Consider the following 18,357-nt stretch of genomic DNA (forward strand, 5'->3'; position numbering starts at 1 on the left):
TCTAGGATGGGGGGAACCTTTGAAACACAGGCTAGATGGTGTGAGGGAAGGAGTATTGGGAGGGGAAATCGGGGGGAAGCGTGATGTGGAAAGGAGGTGGGCCCTCCCCAGGTGCTTTAGAGGGGAAGACGGGGAGGGCTGGCTTCCACCCCACCTCCGCCCAGTCCACCTTCCCCCCTCCCCGCGGTCGTCGAGGTGTGCCCTCTGGTGGCTGCATGTTGAGCGAACGAGCTCTTACGTTGGTTGTCTGAGCGAAAACCACCACGCCGAAGGAGGCCGACTCGATCGAAAGAGGAAGCCACCCCTCATTCGCCGCTCGAGTCGTCGCCTTACCGGACGGGTTACCTGAAGAGGACCACGCCGGCCAAACTCAAAAGCTCTCTTTCTCTGCCTTCCCCCCGCGGCGGGACAGAAGGTAAGAGAGGACGCACCTGGAGAGAAGAAAGGCTCGCTTCGACAGGGACGGAAAACATGCCGATCGTTGTGTGAATTTTCCGCAGGACGCTAGTTTCGCGGAATTCCTTCGTCTCAGTTGTCTCGTGGGGGACGATCTAACGCGGCCCGCGGGAGAGATCGGGCACGCGCTCTCGCCGTTCGACATCGCCGGGAGAGCTATTTCTCTCGCTGCCTTCCTCTCCTCTCGCCGAGTGTTGCTCGTGTGCGTGGCTGTTTTTCCATCCATCGTGCGGCTCGTGACATTGGGAGTTGTTTGCGCCGCCTCGTGAAGAGATAAGCCTCACCAAAGTTAAGGAACTTGCTCCCCCTCTCTTCTCTCCCTAGTCCACGCTTCTTGTCTTCTGCAGGTCACCTCAGCTACGTGTTGGAAGGGCTGATTCAGTGAATAATTGACTCGAAGTCATCGGTGGAAGATCGCTATAAAAGTTCTCAGATCTGTCGGCACGTTTGTTCTAGCGGTGGTGACGCAGTCCTCTCACGAAATCGACACCTTGCTGTGTAACTCCTCGCCTCAACCTGGATCACGCGGAGCGTGACAGCCGTCTGTCGAGATTTTGGCCGGCATCCGTCCTCCTGAAGCGATTCGTGGGAAGCGACCGATGTCGAAGCTGCTCTCTTTGGATTATTTTTTCGTCGTCTTGAATTTTTTTGACGGTCGAATGGTATGAGGTGGTTTTGCCAACCTTCAAGAATCCCCGCTTCGGTCGCACCTTCGCTGTGATTCTTGACGTCCTCCCACGGTGTTTGAAGGAAGAAAGTCTCGCGAATGCCTTTACTCTAAGGGCGGCCATCGAAGGGAGTGCTGCCGGAGAAAGTCCTCTTGTTCCTATCTCGCCCGTGTGTTGTTGTTGTTATTCTTGTTATTGTGTATCTCCTCCGTCATCCGTATGTACACGTAGCTGCGGGGTATCGGTATGTTGTGAGATGTGCCTTGCTTCATGTGTGCGAGCCAGAAGATTTTGAAGGAGTGTGTTTATTGTTGCAATCCAGTCGATCTGACGCCGCGCCGGCAGAGAAAATGGCGCCAAGCTATCGGGTCCCCGTTATTGGATTGCGCTTCCACAATCGCCGTTCATCCGTGTGAAAAGACAAGGACGGAAACAAGGCCGCGTTGTTCATTGAACGGCGAGCAAAACACCGATTGCTCGGTCCTCTAGTAGTGCATTTTCCGTGTTCGTCGGTATACAGGGAAGGCAACCTCGCCTAATATATTCCGTCCAAGGCAGAGAAGAAAAAGGCACGGACGAAGTGTTATTTATTTTCCACGTCGTCAATCGAATGTCTGATTTTTGGTGCTCAAAATCGAGACGTGGTTTCTCTGCGTTAGCCTTGTGGTAGTGATATTTTTTGGATGATGACCGTTTTATACAGCATCAGAAAGGGTTGTTACGTCCGTTAAGTTTTTTTACTATATCACGTCTCGATCCTGCTTTCAGTGTTATCATTTCGGTTGGATTCGAGTGGGGGAATATCCCGTAAGAGCTAAGTTATTGACTCCCTGTTGACAAACGTCGCTGTCTGCGATAAACAGTCCGGTACCATGGTGACCATCACAATGATAGAGCCTCCTCCGCCGTCTCCCCCGCCTCCGCCACACCTCCCTCCTCCGCCTCCCCCACCGCCTCCTCCCCCCATGCACCAGCAGCAACAGAACAACCAAATGCACCATCACCACCATCATTTGCTGATGCAGCAGCAACAACAACAGCAAAGCCAGCCCACGGTTGTTTGCCCCCCCTCGCCCCCGCTCACCTCAGCCGTGGAATCTGCGCCTCCGTCCAGCCTGTGCATCTTCTTCCCGGTGACAGCGGGACTTCAGGGCCAGGCCCTTGGCTCTGACGAGGAAGAAATCGTTCTCCTGTGCTACGTCCTCATCGACACCGTCCTCAAGAAGGTTTGTCATCTTTCCTTGCAATGTAATTCAATTTTAGCGATTTTCATGCACCAATTAATGTAATCAAGTGCACTTTCAACAATGTGTGGTTAAATAAGGCTTGAGATGCCCTTGAGTTCATAATCAACTGTATTATTTGCCTCTGTGAGGCTCTCTGTTTTGGTTTCTCGCTTGTTTCGTGCGGACACTGTGCAGTTTCCATTCCATTATTATATCCAATGATGACGGTGATTTATTAAGCATCAAAACCAAGGTTGTCTAAAAATTGACCTAAGTCTCATTTAAAAAATACTTTTCTTAAAATAAACTGCTATTCTTCACTAACGGGCGATAGGCGTGTCATTATAAATGGTAAGTTTATTTATTAGAAACCAATTGGATCAGTATCATAAAGGGTGCGATAATATCGACGTATCAAAATTACCGCTCTTACGCATTCAATCAATGAATTTTTGTTTATTTATAGCGATTTTGTATGATTTTGAGGTTGTTCTTTTTCCGAGATAATAATATTTCTTGGATGATTGGTCGACTTAAATATTTAACCTGAGACGTTGATAATGCATTGCATTAAAGGCAAAATTTGTCTGAAATTGATTAGATAACTTTCCCCAACCATGCACAAACTGACAAGTTATCATTCGCATTCTCTGCGTGTCTGTTGGGCTCTCTGCTTTGGTTTCTCGGGATTTTAATTCGGCCTCAGTGCAGTTTCGATTACATCCTATCCATAATTTCTCTCCCCATTCTTTTCCTTAATCCCTTTAATTTTCTTTCTTCGTGTTTTCTTGCATTTCTCAATTCTTAATGTTTTCGTGAGTGTTTCGGATGCATGTTTCATATTTTTTGTTTTTAAGCGTTTCATCACTTGCAATGGTGAATCCTGGTTAGGGATAAGGGGAGGGGGTTAGATAAGGGACCCGAAAGATAAACTCTTAACATCTATATGGACGTAATACCCTGCGAGCCTTCTCTATGGTGTTTGGCTGGGGATGATCAAAACCAGCATGCAAAAATTTTCTCACATGAACACCACACGGTCATAAAAATGTTACGCATACTTACAAATTATTCTTCCACATTCATGCAAAGGCAAAACTTGCCAAATACTCATGAACTTAATCTGCCAATAAAGTTAGAACACACAAAAAATCCTGTTAGAAATGCTAAGAAAATTCAAAAACATGCATTGAGGAATACATTAGTTTGTAGGCTAAAGTATAAGTCAGCTAACCTATTTGTAAGTTCTAACGATGCCGTTATAGTCTCGTATTGATCATGGAAAAAACGACGTTCGGAATTTTTCTGTTCTTCAGACTATTTCTCTAATTTTATTTCAGTGTACTAGGGGTCCACACAAAGTAATCATTTCATATAGTGTAAATTGGATTCCCAGGAGGGGCCCTAGCCCTTCTCTTGATCCTCCACTGATCACTTGTGGTGTATCGTGGCTGGCCCCGAGTTGAACCACATAGTGATGATATTCTTTTATGGAGAATAATTTAGCGAGGAACGTGTAATTATAAGTGGCCAATCGTCATATTGTATCTATTCATAATCCTCTTATGTGAAATAGGTATAATGTTTTTTTTCCTCGCGTGCAGTTGGGTACCGAAAGGCTTATCCCTGGCATTCGGCATCATGGCCTTACTCAATAGCCCTGCCACCTGTTGCTTCAGGTTGCACCACCCACTTAGCGTCGATGACGCTCCCTGCGTCGGGTCGTTGTCTTCGACGCTCTTCGTTTAGCGAGGCAAAAGTGAGAATTCTGTCATGTAGCTGCTCTCTGAGTCCTCTGTATTTTTGGGCTTCTGCTTTACGGAAATATTTACCCGTTTAAGCTGCGGTTTTGCGCATGAAACATTTGGTATGATGTGTAATTACCAAGGATTAGACTCGAAATGAAAAGCTAATCCACCAAAGGGATCAATACCGTATCTAATGTTGATTTTTGCTCTAAATATTTCGATCAAAATTAGATGTAGTTAATTGCAGTTCCAGCGCATAAACAGGAAAGGTTATATAGCTTTCAAATATTTTAAGAAAGATTAAATTGGAGATGGTCGAATAATTATTTACTCATTCATAAAGAACATCGACTCGTTTTTAATTGTAGTCACTACCTCGCCCTATACGTTGGTGCTGCTAAATGCTCAAGTGCGTGAGGTTAACTTATTTACTTTCAAGTATCCATTGAGTTGTAAGCACATCGACAATTTTCCACGTTGTAAAATATCACGTACTGCAGCATGGTGATAGTTCATTGGAACCGTTAGCTTTGAAAGTTAACTTTGTAACATAATTGCCTGCGTTCTTCTCATTATGACATTCTGCCGTGCCAAAATTGAAACTTTCTGTTTGCTCATCAAACATATGACCAGAATTCTTGCTCATTTTTACTCCCTCCTGCCCTGTTAAATGTATGCATTCCCGAATAAATGTCGTACTAGGGGCAAACTTCAACGCTGAGCTTACTTAGAAGGACATCTTATTTTGTCATGCAGTTTCTCTCTTACTCCCATCCACTTTAGTTATTGGCATTTAATATTTCGTCCTAAGAGGAAATTGACACGTAACATTACGGAAATGGTTGTGCTTTTTTGTGTTTGTGCGAAGGATAATAATTCATTGCTTCCGAGGAACGAAAAATACCCCAACATGATTCACCGCGATTTGAAAAAGGCTTTCGTTTGGCTATTTTGTAACTTGGTCGTTCTTTACTTCATATTACCGAATACTCTGGCAGAGGGTGAGATGTACTCACCCTCTGCCAGCAAGGGCAGATCTACATCTACAACATAATCCCGCAAACCTAAAAGGTGTGTGGAAGGGAGTGTTATGACACCAGCCGTTTACAAATAAAAAAATGAAGTGCTCTAACGAGGATGGGACTAGCGTTTATTAAAGTCCTTTATGGCTCGAGGGAAAAACGAATTCCTATATCTATCTGCTCGGCGAAACATCTCTCTTAATTTATCGCTGGCACATGGATCGGAAAGGCAAACGGTCTTCTCATATTTGGGATTAAGAACAACATTCAACAATTACTGTACGAAATATACTCTCCATATCAATTCTCCGTAACGCTAAGCAAAACGAAAGTAATGATAATGGGACCGCATTTAAAATCTTGTCTATTTTTAAGCGTCTTCCCGCTTGCCCCCCTACATCCGCCTTCGTCTGCCACACATCTTACAATAGTAGTAGCTTGCAAGGTATCGTGTACATTTAGAACTAAGGGAGACTTATGTTGCAAGAATGAGCCATTAATTTTATTCGATTTTCAAGTCTGTACATCATTCATTCGGAAAGGAGGAGAATGTCAGGAGGAGCCATGAACATGAGTATATGTCGATGGAAGGAGATGTCTTGTGTGCCCGAGAAATACTTACGAAACATTTTACTCCGTTTCTCGCTCCCGTCTTATGACGAAGCAGTTTTTGGTGCATTTAGTTGCCAGTTCTTGGTTCGAGCTTTGACTTCGGGGACCGCTATCTCGGTCAATTCCAACCCTGATAGTGAGAGCAAACACAACCAACTCCGAACTCAGGAAAGGATTGGATTTTTTAATAGTAAAATCGAGAATTATTACTAATTTTGGCTGGGGATGTCTAATCATTACATTTCCCTGAATTTGATGTTAAGGTGTGTAATGACTTTGTCGAATGTATGGAATCATGTCGCTGCGTAATATATATACGTATATAAATACACGTATATAAGCTCATTGGCACTTCTTTTGAAGCCCTATGAACCGTGGGATGAGGTATCAGGAAGTAGTTCACCGGAAGTAGGCAATCGTGATGTTTCACTTATCATGCCGGTCATAATATGGCATAATTTTGGCAATTTTCTACATTTTTTATTTCATTCCTTCGGTTAACACGTTAATTGGGAAGCTGTTGGTGAATGTGACTCCTATGCAAGCCACCTACAAGGTATCCCCAGTGCTGGTTGGAAGGGAAGGTGATGCGACCATGGGTTTGGGGAGATCGGATATTAGGACGTGATTTTTTTCCATTCTCATAGCTGATAGGGGGTGTTTTCGAGGTGTTGGTGATTGGAGGAAATCACTAATTGAGCGTAGTGCAATCATAAGGCCTGAGTAAACCTGGGAGTTGTGCTAGAGAAGGTAAGGAGAAGAGTTGACTTCCCGTCCGACTGGCCCTTTTTGGTAATGGATTATTTGCCTCAACCTAATGCTGTCATCTTGACACTTATAAGGGTATACGATGTATGGAATACCTTGGTTGTCAGTTGCCTGTATCTCAATTTAAAAAATTTACCTCTGTATTCTCCCTAATGCTAATACTGAAGTGTATGAGAAACGGGAAAATGTTTGCTAAGTAAAAGCCATCATCACCGTAATCATAAGTCTTAGTCCCAAGATTGCATGAAACAAGTAACTGTGTGGGCAATCACGCGCACGGGTGCAAAGTTGTGTATACCAAGGATGAAATTCGCCATGAAAAATATTTTGGCTTAGCCGTTACTCGAACCCGTATCTCCCAATTGCTGGTCAGGTATACTGCAAGTTATACCACTAACAAGTAAGCCAAATTTGGCTAACTCTTATCCCGGCTAAGTCAAATGATGTTTTCATGACGAATTTCACCCTTGGTGTATATAATCCTATGATTGGTTTGACGCAGCTCTCCAATCCTCTCTCCTATCTGCTGCCCCTTTCATAGTCACGTATTTCTTCTTATTTACATCACCAGCCCTAAGTAAATCATTCGGTGCCGTCCTTTGCCCTTCTTCCCGTCCACCTGTCCTACTGCGATTGTTTTCAACAGACCACCATGTCCCGTACATGTGTCTACTCTATACAATCTGAAAATTTCAAGACGATAGCGTTCAAGTTATGAAGGAGAAATACAACGCAAAGAATGACTAAATACGGGAGGGTCGAGAGTTGGTCGGGACGAAGGGATGCGTCCTCTTAACGATGTATTCTCGAGATAAACTTTTCGGTGTCTCACTTCTTCAAACGCAACATTTCATGAATGATTAAACGAAAACGTGATGGACGTTTCTGATCCATTCATCTTGTTCAAATTCATTTAAAGGTGTTTACGATTAACTAGCAAGAATTAACTAATTCAGATACAAATCTTTGCGAAGCTACACTTTTTATTACAGGATTAATTATGTGAGTTTTCCATCTAAACGGATTATATCGTCTGTGATCGAGTGCGAAATATTGATTTTTAGCTTAAACAGGTGGAATTCACATTGCTATTAGATATAGATAGGTATTATAGAAAGCATTCACGGAAGCCTACGCGTTAATCCTTACTGTAAGTAGTTCACTAATAGGTTTTTAAGTGTAGGGAAAAAAGTTATTTTCAATTTAAAGTTGCATTCAATCCATTTTTAGTCGTTGTTTTAGGACTTGCCAATGTTAGAGTCTTGTCGCTCGAGTTGCAAACCATTTGAAAATACGATCAGAGGATTTGTGTTTTCCAACCTTTTTATCGTCTCGGTCACCACAAAACTGCGGCTGATTGCCTTCGGTGTAAAAAGAAGTATTTCTTCGGGTCGATGGGCTTCTTCAGTCTAGCAGTATTATGATAGAAACAAGAATAATTCCCATTCGTCAATTCGTTTTGGATGCAATTCAAGTCCTATTTGTTTGATGTTAAGATGAAGAGAATGCTGTTAACTGTGGAGATTTAATCACATTACCAGCATTTGATGTCGCCTTATATTGTTTATCCTTGTCTAGTAGTATCGTCCAGTATTTAAAATCGGTAGTATCAGTGGCATGTTTACGGATCCTAATTTTCGGGGGGGGGACTCACCCCATGATATATATTATATTTTAATTTATACGAATAGTACTATATATGAGGAAATATTTCTGAATTCCGTGGCCATAACCGAGTGAATGATTGAATAAAGTAATTAAGACTACGGTTCTTAATGTTTTCTTTATTTCCCTCATTCGGGGAGGATTTATTCACCTGCTCCCAAGGACCTCCCCTTACATACGTCCCTGGCTGGTGCTAATGGCATGGTGCTGTTATTACAATGTTGCGTTCAGCGGGACGATGGCCCGGAAGTTAGTAGCGCAGGGGGTGCGTTTGATTTTCGGTTTGGGCCCTTGCGGGTGGCGCTCGCGGCCCGGCGTACGATGCAGAGCTGCATGGGATATGCGTGTGTGTGTATTGGGTGTGACCGGATCGGCGGAAGTGTCTGGGGAGCGTGGGCGGTGGTCCCCCCGCTGACCCTCGCTCTTTTAGTCAGCCTGTTTCCGTCATTTCCCACGGTTTTACTTTCTCTCTCCAGTATTTTCTTGGCTCTAGTGTCCTCATAACATCCTACGATTCGTTCGGAAATCGTTGAGAAGAAGGTATTTTGAAACTATCTGAGATCAGAACTTTGTGTGAGTGTTGATGAAGTAGGCATTGGAACACGTGTCAGAATCTTGCTCTACCTCATGTAGCCTAATCGAGTTATGATAACTCGGGTATAAGCGGGTAAAAGTATGTCATCAACAACTTAACTTCTACTGCTTTATGTGCGTAACTCATTTTCAACAACTTTCAATTGGTTTTCTCTGATTTTCATCCCGATGTTGTGGTACCATGGAACTAGCTTTCAATTAATTTTGAAACTTATTTCAATAAACGGTGCGGAAACATGGACACTTAGGTAGGGCGACGAGAGGAGACTGTAGTCATCAGAGATGTGGGTGTGTAAGAGATTGTAAGAGGTGAAGTGAACGGGGAAGAGGAGGAGCAACTAAGTGCTGAAGATAGTGAGTTAGGAGAGGTAGCTCCTATATGATATAGGAAGGAGACAGAAGGTATGGATGGAGCGAGTGCTGAGCGGGGAGGGAATGTTGAAAACAGTGTTACAAGGTAAGATGTTGGGTAAACGAGGGTGAGGAAGGAAAAGAATAGGGTTTTTAGATGGTAGAATGAAAGGGGGCAGACCTTATTGAAGAAGGGAGTCCATGTAGGTAGGGGATGCTGCCAGAATGCTTGTTCAATGCTACATGAAAACCTACCTTAATCGGTAGAATACTTTAAAAAAATAAGAGTCCACGGCTGGAAGGATCTGTGGGAGGGGTAGGGAAAAAATCACCATCTCTTAAGCTTTGTCCAGCATTCTTTCTTTGTGTTTATCTTAGAAACACTGAGCGTCTTCCCGAGCAAACTCTCTGGGATGGTTCTGTGGTCGGGGAGAGCAACAGGTGGGTGTTATTTACCGCGCCTCGCCCCCTCCCACTCTCCCAACTCACCCCCTCCCATCCCTTCTCTCAAGTTTTTCGCTTGATTTCGGCGACGGCATTGGGAGGGGGCCTCTTGGAGCATTTCACGGCCATGCGCGTTTGCCAAGTCTCGACTCGTTGCCGATGTCTGTATCATACTCGTTTCCATTGCACCTAAAAACTTACATCAATTGTTACAAAACAATTTATGTAAGTTTTTATGGCATTCTTGTGTCATGTAGACAATCAGTTCTTGATGTCGGCTTATTAAGCCCTTCCACATACTTATTTCGGAATTGCAATGATGAGATACCCATTATCATGAATGGAATCTCTGTTTATAAATCTAACTTATTGGATCGTGCGCTACTTGAATTTGACGTCTGGACTTCCTGTGAGACTGTTATATATTTTTTTCCTTTGTAATTCAAAATATCAGCTTAAACTATTTTCTGCAATAGTTCTCCTGGGGATCATATCGTCGAGAGCTAGTTTTGCATAAAAATCGATTCAGCCTAGGTGTTTCAAAGTTGCTTTTTTGACCCTGGAACAGTTTCACTGGTGTTGCATTCAATTTTATTTAAAAAATTGTGGTTTCTATTGTTTCAGTAAGGCAACGGAGGAGAGATATTTACGTGAGAAAAGTGACTAGTAGCCCAAGTACAGCACTATCATTCATCCGATCATCAAATGTCAATGCACGCTCGTTCCTTGTTTTCAATTTCAGTTGTAAACGATTAAATATCTTTAATGAGTGGGACACGTCATTGTTAACCATTCCAATTTCGCTTCGATCGATTGCGGCGGTGGCTTCATGAGAATATAACTGGAGCTATTGTTTTTTCGCTCATAATGGAAGCATGATTATATAAATACGAAATTTTCTATTCTTAGTCAGAAAGCGCCGTGAAGGAAAGGGATTCTGTACTCGTTAAGGAGTTTATATATTGATCAGCGGTAAGGTTGCTATTTTTGAATCCGTTTTTGCTGTAATGCATTTTTATCCATAGCCTACCCACGCTATCCATCAAAATTTGAAAAAATCTCATCCTTGGACGGGTTTTGGTTTTATTCCTTGTTTATAAATGTTTTAGGTCCATAGGGATACTTGCTGGCTTCTATCGGTATAAATGAGTAGTCGTTGATTTTTTTATCTTTTCAAATGGACTTCATAATCATTCTCCCTCGAAGCCTTGAACATTTTTCGAATTTCGTAATTGTAGTGTAATTCATTTCATTCATTAGCATCGTAATACTTTAGTGTCGTGTCCACTTACGTATGGGAAGAAACTCAATGGCTTAGTGCCCTCTCCATTCCAACGACACTATACTGCGGTAGCATGCCGAAAATCTCGTCATCAGTTACAACTTCACTTGTTTTACTTTGGAGATATTCGTTGTAGGAATTTTGGAGTAATCTTCAGTTTCTTTATACAGCGAAGCTATCATCGCTGGCATTTAGTTAATGACTTCTACTATCGGCAAAAAATGTTTCAAAACAGTTTATGGAAGTTTTCATGACATTTCTGACAATCATTGGTAGATTTCGGCTTTTTAAGCGCTTTCAGCACTTATTTCGAGTTTACGCCAATATTTCGGAGTTGCAATTTCCCATAATCATGAATGGAATCTCTCTATGTTCCGTGAGATAACTTATTATCATTGAAGATTATTGTAAAAATCATGGAAGCAGGTTGACTTTACATGGAGGTAAAAAATGTGTTATTGTTTGTGCGTTTACCTAAAACTGTTCATGAATGTGAATCAAATCCAGCCGTTCAAATATTCCGGTGTACAGTGATAGTTTGGGCTGAGGTCCATTGTTGTTGATATATTTTTGTTAGTTCATTCATTTGTCAATTTATCAGTGATGGCTTATGATCATAATTTATTGAGTTCCTCAAATCATTTGTCAGAATATTACCCGATGGCATCCGCGGTAGTGATTGAATTATCGAATAAAGCATGATTTATTATTTAGAATAATTTTTTGCTCGGCTTTAGCGGGTTTTCAAAGGATTCCTGAAGTAAAAAGTCGTGGTGTTAGGCGACAAGTCTGTAGGCTTTTGCGTCTTTCATCTTTCTCGTGCGTAGTCGCTCGGCGGAGTCGGCCATTACGTATTCCATGCTGGTAGCCTCCTGAGGTCAGTGACTCGCGTGAAAGTGCCAAAAAGGCGCTGCGTCGAGGAATCCATTTTGGGTCTTTCTGTCCTTTCCCCCCCACAGCTGAATTTATTTTTTGTTTTTCTTTGAATCGCCATGTTTAAACTTGATTTAAGAGATTTCTCGCAGCTCTATCGCGCCTGTTATCGCCATGTTAACGGCCAGCTTCTACTCGGTATAAATGTAAGACTCGTATGGTTTCAGCGGTACTGAATATGCTTGAGCCGCAAAGGTACAGAATTAATGACGATTACAACATCACCGTTTCTCAACGTGCCGTGGATTAAAGCCATGTTAATTGCTTTTGATCGCGTTAGCAGTTTGGTCATCCAGTGATTTAACCAATTTTATCCATTGGCCTCCCTGAAATCAGGTTGTAAGGTATTACGTGTCATTTTGATTTTGGTTTAAGCACCCACTGCTCAAGTCTAACGAATGTTCTGCTGCTAATTACTCTTACTACATTTCTTTGTGCGTGTCCTACCTGCACCATTTGTTCCGCTTTCGGCGTTTTTGAATGGACATGATAGTGGTACGCCTAAAACATACATTGTTTCCGAAAATTAATTCAATTTGGGAACATATCCCTGACTTCCGATATCGAGTTACAAAGTGAGCCTGGCGGAGGCGATATCTGATGGGTGTGCTAGAAACTGATTTGAGTCATTCCGATCGCTTCTCATTCGGAACGATTGGTACAACGCGATCGGAATTGGTTGCGTTTGAAAATTTCCTATCCGGCGACGTAATCCTCTTAGTGAGTCCTCGGAGTGAAGAATTGCATGAAGCACAAATAAAACCGATCGCGTTGGAACCGACCTCAATGAACGGTTGGGAAAGGAAATCCGGAATGATTCCGATAACTGTCAATCCATTCCATCCCATCAAGCCCATAAAATATTCTTGCTGTTCGTTATCCTTTAGCCGTTATTTATCTTTCAAATCCGTTGGAAAAATATTTCTAATCTATTCGTTTTCGATTATTTTGTTTTTCCTAATAATTAAATAAAAAAAATCCTCCATGCTTGATGCTGTATTGTCAGATATTAATGCCCAATTGTCAATAATAATGTCGTTTAATAAGTCTAGTGGGATGTTTTTAAACAGTGATTTTACTTCTAGAGAGCATAGTTTAAGGAATTTAAGGGAATTGTTTGTTGTTTAATTTTATAAAAAAAATGAAATGAATCTTTATGCTATCTTTGTATGAGGATGATAAAGTATTAAGAAAGGAAGAATTCTTTGAATTATATGATATTTCTGTTAATCAAGGTAATCATTAATTTCATTTCGCCTAATATTATTACAAAAGTTCTCTTTTTCCAGACTTTTATACTCTTCATTGCTTTATTTTCTTAGATGAAATAAGAGGTAAAGCCGTTTTTGGGGCATTAATTATTGTCAATGAAAATAAATAAAAACGAACAAACTTTTTATTAATCCACCAATTTATTTACGCGGTACGACTAGTTTCGACGCAGCGGCGTCATTCTCAAGTACGAAAATAACTTGGTGGATTAATACAAAGTTTGTTCGTTTTTATTTATTGAAATGAACTTCCACAAAGTTGACCCTGTGACTATAGAGATTATTGTCAATGAAATTTGTAATTGGAATTTTATCCACTGATCATGATGTTATAGTTACCGTTTTCACGTAAGTTCCCCGTTGGATAATAATCAAATTCTTCGCCTGTTATCCTCTTTAAGAATTCTACGAGGCTGTTGCATCTGCCTATCCTGACAGTAATACGGTCTGTCCTTCAATTTTTAATGTAGTAACGTGGGAAAAGAAAGGCGATTTTCGTAAATTAGGAAATTATTATTTCTTCTTGTCGATATTGGCTTCTCACTTGAAATTTTATTTCATAATTTGAGTTCTAAGCCTTTCAAATAGTTCGTTGTAATATGTGTTATTTTGTAGTTATTTTTATTATATTCCCGTTATGACAATATGGATGACGCCTTATTTGGAGGTGGTGATCGACTATACTTGCGAATCCCAGACATTCCTGCCTGATAATGATCTCTTCTCACTTCTGTCACGTGTGAAACTAGCGTCTTATCATGGATTGTCAATCTCCTATATTCGTAATATTTTATTCGATTGAATTTTAGTTATATAACATTATCTTAGTGTATTACATCATTAATTCTTACCACTGAAAGCCTCCAGTGGTCTATGTAGCCACTGTCAATCGCTTTTCGTACGATTTTTGAAGTCTAAGTCTTATTTTAGCGCTTCAGACTCAGTGCGAACTGCCAAATTGTGGCCATTTATCCATTTTAAGGTATAAAACCGGTTTCGTTCCATATCAAAATGATTTTCGCAACCGGTTTTTACTTTGATTAGAATTCTTCTTGCAATATGAGAGCCTTTTCGTTAGAATGTGCCTTATCACTTTTAAACCGGTCGCCAAATGCCAAACTCTGTCCAATGATTTGAATGTTATCATGGTAACCCACCCTTGTCTCTAAGAAACGTTCGAAATCATTTAGTATATTCATGGCCGCTTTTTGCTTATTGGATAGATAGCTACTCAGGTTAAGGGCCAGTCCCAACATAGAATGTAGATTTTAAATGCTGTTATATTTTTTTTAACTTCGACAATAAAAATGTTATATCTCGCTAATTTATGCTTCTGAGTAATTTTCCATCAATTACAAGTAATGAACAATTGACGCAGGATACTTTTATCCTTGCCAGATGCTGAAGCTATTTTCAAACTAAGAGCTTTAAATTTTCTTTTAGTTCTCCATGCCATTCTAAATTTACAGGGTTCCCACTCAACCTTGATAACCTTAAAACCGCGAATAAGCCGTGCATTTCGTGTATCGTGAAAAAACCTGGAAAAAGCAGCGAATTTCGTCATTAAACCTTAAAAATCTCTCAATCATGAATCATGATCGTAGAACTACGATTGACAGCAGTTGCGTAACTAGGAATATGATTTGGAGGGGGATGAGAGGGTTTTTGGGGGGGGGATGATCTGGCTTTTGGGGGGGATGAGAGGGCTTAGTGGAGGCTAGCCCCCCAGGGAACAGGGAGGTCAGAAAAATTGTTGAAAAATTACAAGCCTGACTATGAATTTTACATCATTTTGGCATATAAAATTCAACTTCAAGCAGATGCAGTTATTACATATCAAATCTATACAAGATTTTAAAACATTTTTTTGATTTCTCTGAGGCTTTGGGGGGGGGGGGGGGGGGGGGGGAGTACATCCCCACATCCATAAGCATCTGTTTTCATCAGGTTTTAGGTTTTTGAGGATATGCCTACTTGACTGCAAAATCGTTGCGTGTTGTTACTTCCTCTCTGTTGACGTTGTAAATCCGTTGTATTATTTTACTAGATTTTCAAGGCGTTAGATCCCTGCTGTAGCTGTTCCTTAAATAATATCCCCCCCCCCCATAGTTACGCCACTGATTGACAGATCAAAAGAAAAATGGATATTTCGATCATATTTCAAGGTCAGGCACGCGCAGACATGGCCACGGATTTATCTGCGCACGTATATTCGAAGCGCAATTATTGGTCCGTGTGCCATGACGACACATTGACCTTAAGCCTGTACCAAAGCCGGAAGACTAGTAACCAAAGTTTTCATTAACACTTGCGAAAATTCAGACGTGTCTCAACTTCCCTGGCACCCTGGTCCCTCTATTTTACTCACTCACAACTTATAGCCGGAGCTGAATTTTTCAATCGATATGTGACGTCAGGAAACATTTGTCACTTTGTTTGCTGCGTTTGCATTCACGGTGTCTGTTGCGTTCGTTAAATTTTTAGTTAACGTGCGGCCGATGAGTGTTGCGTGATCAATATTTCTGCCTAAAACGGTTTATCAACAAACCGTGAATTTGAAGACATTTAGACCGTGAAAACCTGGAAAAAACCGTGAATTTTGCGATTTATATCGAGTGGGAACCCTGATTTATTTCCAGTTACAAAAGTGTTAGATACTTTTAAATAGCATTTTTAGTTGGAGAATGGCCTATTGTATCTATCCCTAAAATTGTGCTCTACTGTATTTCATTCCAAGCATTTGATGTTAAAATTTAAACTCTGGCTCTTAGTCACGCAAGTGAACCTGCGTGATGGCGGGGTCACACCGCTCCTAGAGCCATAATGTTCCGGGTAGCGCCGAACTTGCCCCGTCCATTGTTAGCGCCTGTCGTTAGCACTCTTTTTCATTTTCCCGGCAGCAAACTGCCCTCTGCATTCTTCCACAATTCTCTCGTGGCCAGAGAATGGGCCTGCTCAATATACCTTTGCTTGAAACTCGCGTTGTATGAACTCAGTCGTGTGTCGTTGTTCAAGGGGTCAAATTTATGGCCCTCTGATATTCTTGGCCAAACAATAGGCTATTGTTTCTCGCTCCCATCTAGGGATCGCCGAAAAAATTACCTCCGGCGGTGTTGCCGTTTTTTCTCTTTACCGAGGGAGTGTAAGTAATTACCCATTTTAACCGCTACATTCTTAACCGAAGTCAAATGAAATGATGATAGCCGTGGTCACATTTTTGTTTGAAATTGAAAACAAGATATGGACCAGCATTGTTTGCGCTTGCGTACTTCTTCTTTAGCTCACAGGTTATTGTGTTTTCATCCGAGGATGGCATTCGTTTCTACTGTAGTTAATGAATTCGTTCTTTTGTTTTCTATATTTTGGCCTATTTATTTCTAGAATATCGATTCAATGTTGTAGCGCTGTCCAAATTTTGGCTGATCATAAATTAAACTAAATATTGATACATATCAGAAATATTGTATTGAGAAAGTGGTGATATTATTTAGCGAAATTTAAATTGCTTTCCGACGTCATTTGCCTGTCATATCGAAACTGAGAAAGGCCCGAGGATGTTATGGAACTCATTTCGAAAACTATCTTGTCTTGCCAAAACTATCAGCTATGAAGAAGCTAGCGGATAGGAGAGTAATGAAGAGCTGCGTCAAACCAATTTTAGGATTGTTGACGTATGATGATCAGAAAATCAAAGAGTCCTTTATCCTATATTTATCCTTTCCAAGTGATATAATATACAATTTTATTTTTCACATCAACTTTGATATGCGTAAATATTCATATTCTTTTAATTGATACCTATGCAGTATAGCTAGGTGGTTTAGTTCGGTTCGAGATTGGGTAATGGGATGGTGAAATTTAGTTGCAGGTCGAAAGCACATTTTGAACAGCAGCGGCATTGGAACTCGCTCGCTTTGTCCCCATAGATATCCCGCGGAATTTCGAGTGAAGCGGGAGTTCCTCCTTATCGCAGTAGCTCACACACAATACGGGCGCCAGGTGGTTGCCCGTGTATTGCCGAACATGCCTTCCCACTCGAGGAAAAACCTCCTTGGAGCCGAGATACCGTCATATCTTTTCCCCACGTGAAAAATGCTCTTTTTTTCCCTCGAAACTTATAGCTTTTCGTTTGGGTGCCATTGTTAGTTAGCGTTTCAATACTACGGAAACTCGTTTTCCTACTTAAAATTTGCTGTATGATTTCCGTGTAAATAATCGAAAATTTATCTATTACTTTTAAGTACTCTTATCTGGTGTTTCGCCCAAGGGAAGGTGAACGTTCAACCGGATATTCGTCCGTCCATTTCCCACGTTTCTCTTTGAATGGCTAGACTGTCATAGAATAGATTGTGGGATGAGCGTATCCTTCCGAATAAGTTTTCATACATTTTGTGGGTTAGGAAACCTGCTAAAATTTATTTTTCCTGATAATAAAATATATTTCTATTCGACTCCACGAGTATTGTTGGGGTCAACGCTATATTCATCAAAACGACACAATATGCACCTTGGATAGTATCTGCCTCTGCTTCGGTGTTCGCTTTCTTCAGTCACTCGTTTCGGTGTTGTAGTTTTCAAACGCCGCCGCCTCAAATATTTCCACAGAAGTTGTGTGCAATATTTTCCATTGCTCGAATTATTTTATTGGTGCTATGAAGTGTAGCTGTCTGCATCTTCCTTTCACTGTTGCTACGTCCAATGTGGCCAATTAGTCTATGAGTAAGTTCTTCAGAAAGAAAATTCACTACCACATTGGATTTTTAATGGGTTCTGTCGTGATATTATTTAGCGAAATCTTTATTGCTTTCCGAAGTGATTTACCTTTCATATCGAAACCGGGGAAGGCCCGAGGAGGTTATGCAGCTCGTTGCGAAAACTCTTGCTAGTGAATTGGGTCTGAAGGGAATACTGGGATCCCGATAGTGGTCGAATAGCCCTCTCATAACCGATAAATCGGTCGGTCGCCGCAGATTGCGATCTCCGAGTATTATATGCCTTTTCCTCGCCCGCCTCCGTTCCAGTCGCCCTTTCTCATGTGAGGACGGCCGACCGAGCGACCGCTTTTTAGTGAGATGCCAATGCCCCTCGAGCCTTGATGGAGACCTCACACGCGGTGCTTCCAGCTCAACTGTTTGTCACATGATCGAATGTACGAGTTACGGGGGAGCGATAGGCTGTCGCAGCGAAAATGATGGCAGCAATTTAGTATCCGTTTCCAATCGATCTTTCATTGATCGATATTTTTCAGAGAAACTGCTTTTAATTCATTTGTCTTCCTTTGAGTATTGTCTGTCCGACAAGGCGCTGGCTGCGGTAC

At 41.5% G+C, this 18,357-nt stretch overlaps 1 protein-coding gene across 2 annotated transcripts in view; it reads left to right on the plus strand.

Annotated features, from left to right (window-relative positions):
• The first annotated feature begins 216 nt into the window (after window positions 1-216).
• LOC124155544 (RNA-binding protein fusilli) overlaps window positions 217-18,357 on the plus strand; it is a 304,754-nt gene continuing 286,613 nt past the window's right edge. Inside the window, exon 1 of one of the 2 annotated variants that reach the window (XM_046529454.1) lies at window positions 217-2,350. In XM_046529454.1, coding sequence (XP_046385410.1) covers window positions 1,997-2,350 — 354 coding nt within the window. In that variant the 5' untranslated portion in view covers window positions 217-1,996. The remainder of the gene's footprint in view (window positions 2,351-18,357) is intronic. The other variant, XM_046529455.1, reaches the window with a different exon arrangement.

The sequence above is a fragment of the Ischnura elegans genome, chromosome 3 (genome assembly GCF_921293095.1).
Source record: "Ischnura elegans chromosome 3, ioIscEleg1.1, whole genome shotgun sequence".
Lineage (NCBI taxonomy): Eukaryota > Metazoa > Arthropoda > Insecta > Odonata > Coenagrionidae > Ischnura > Ischnura elegans.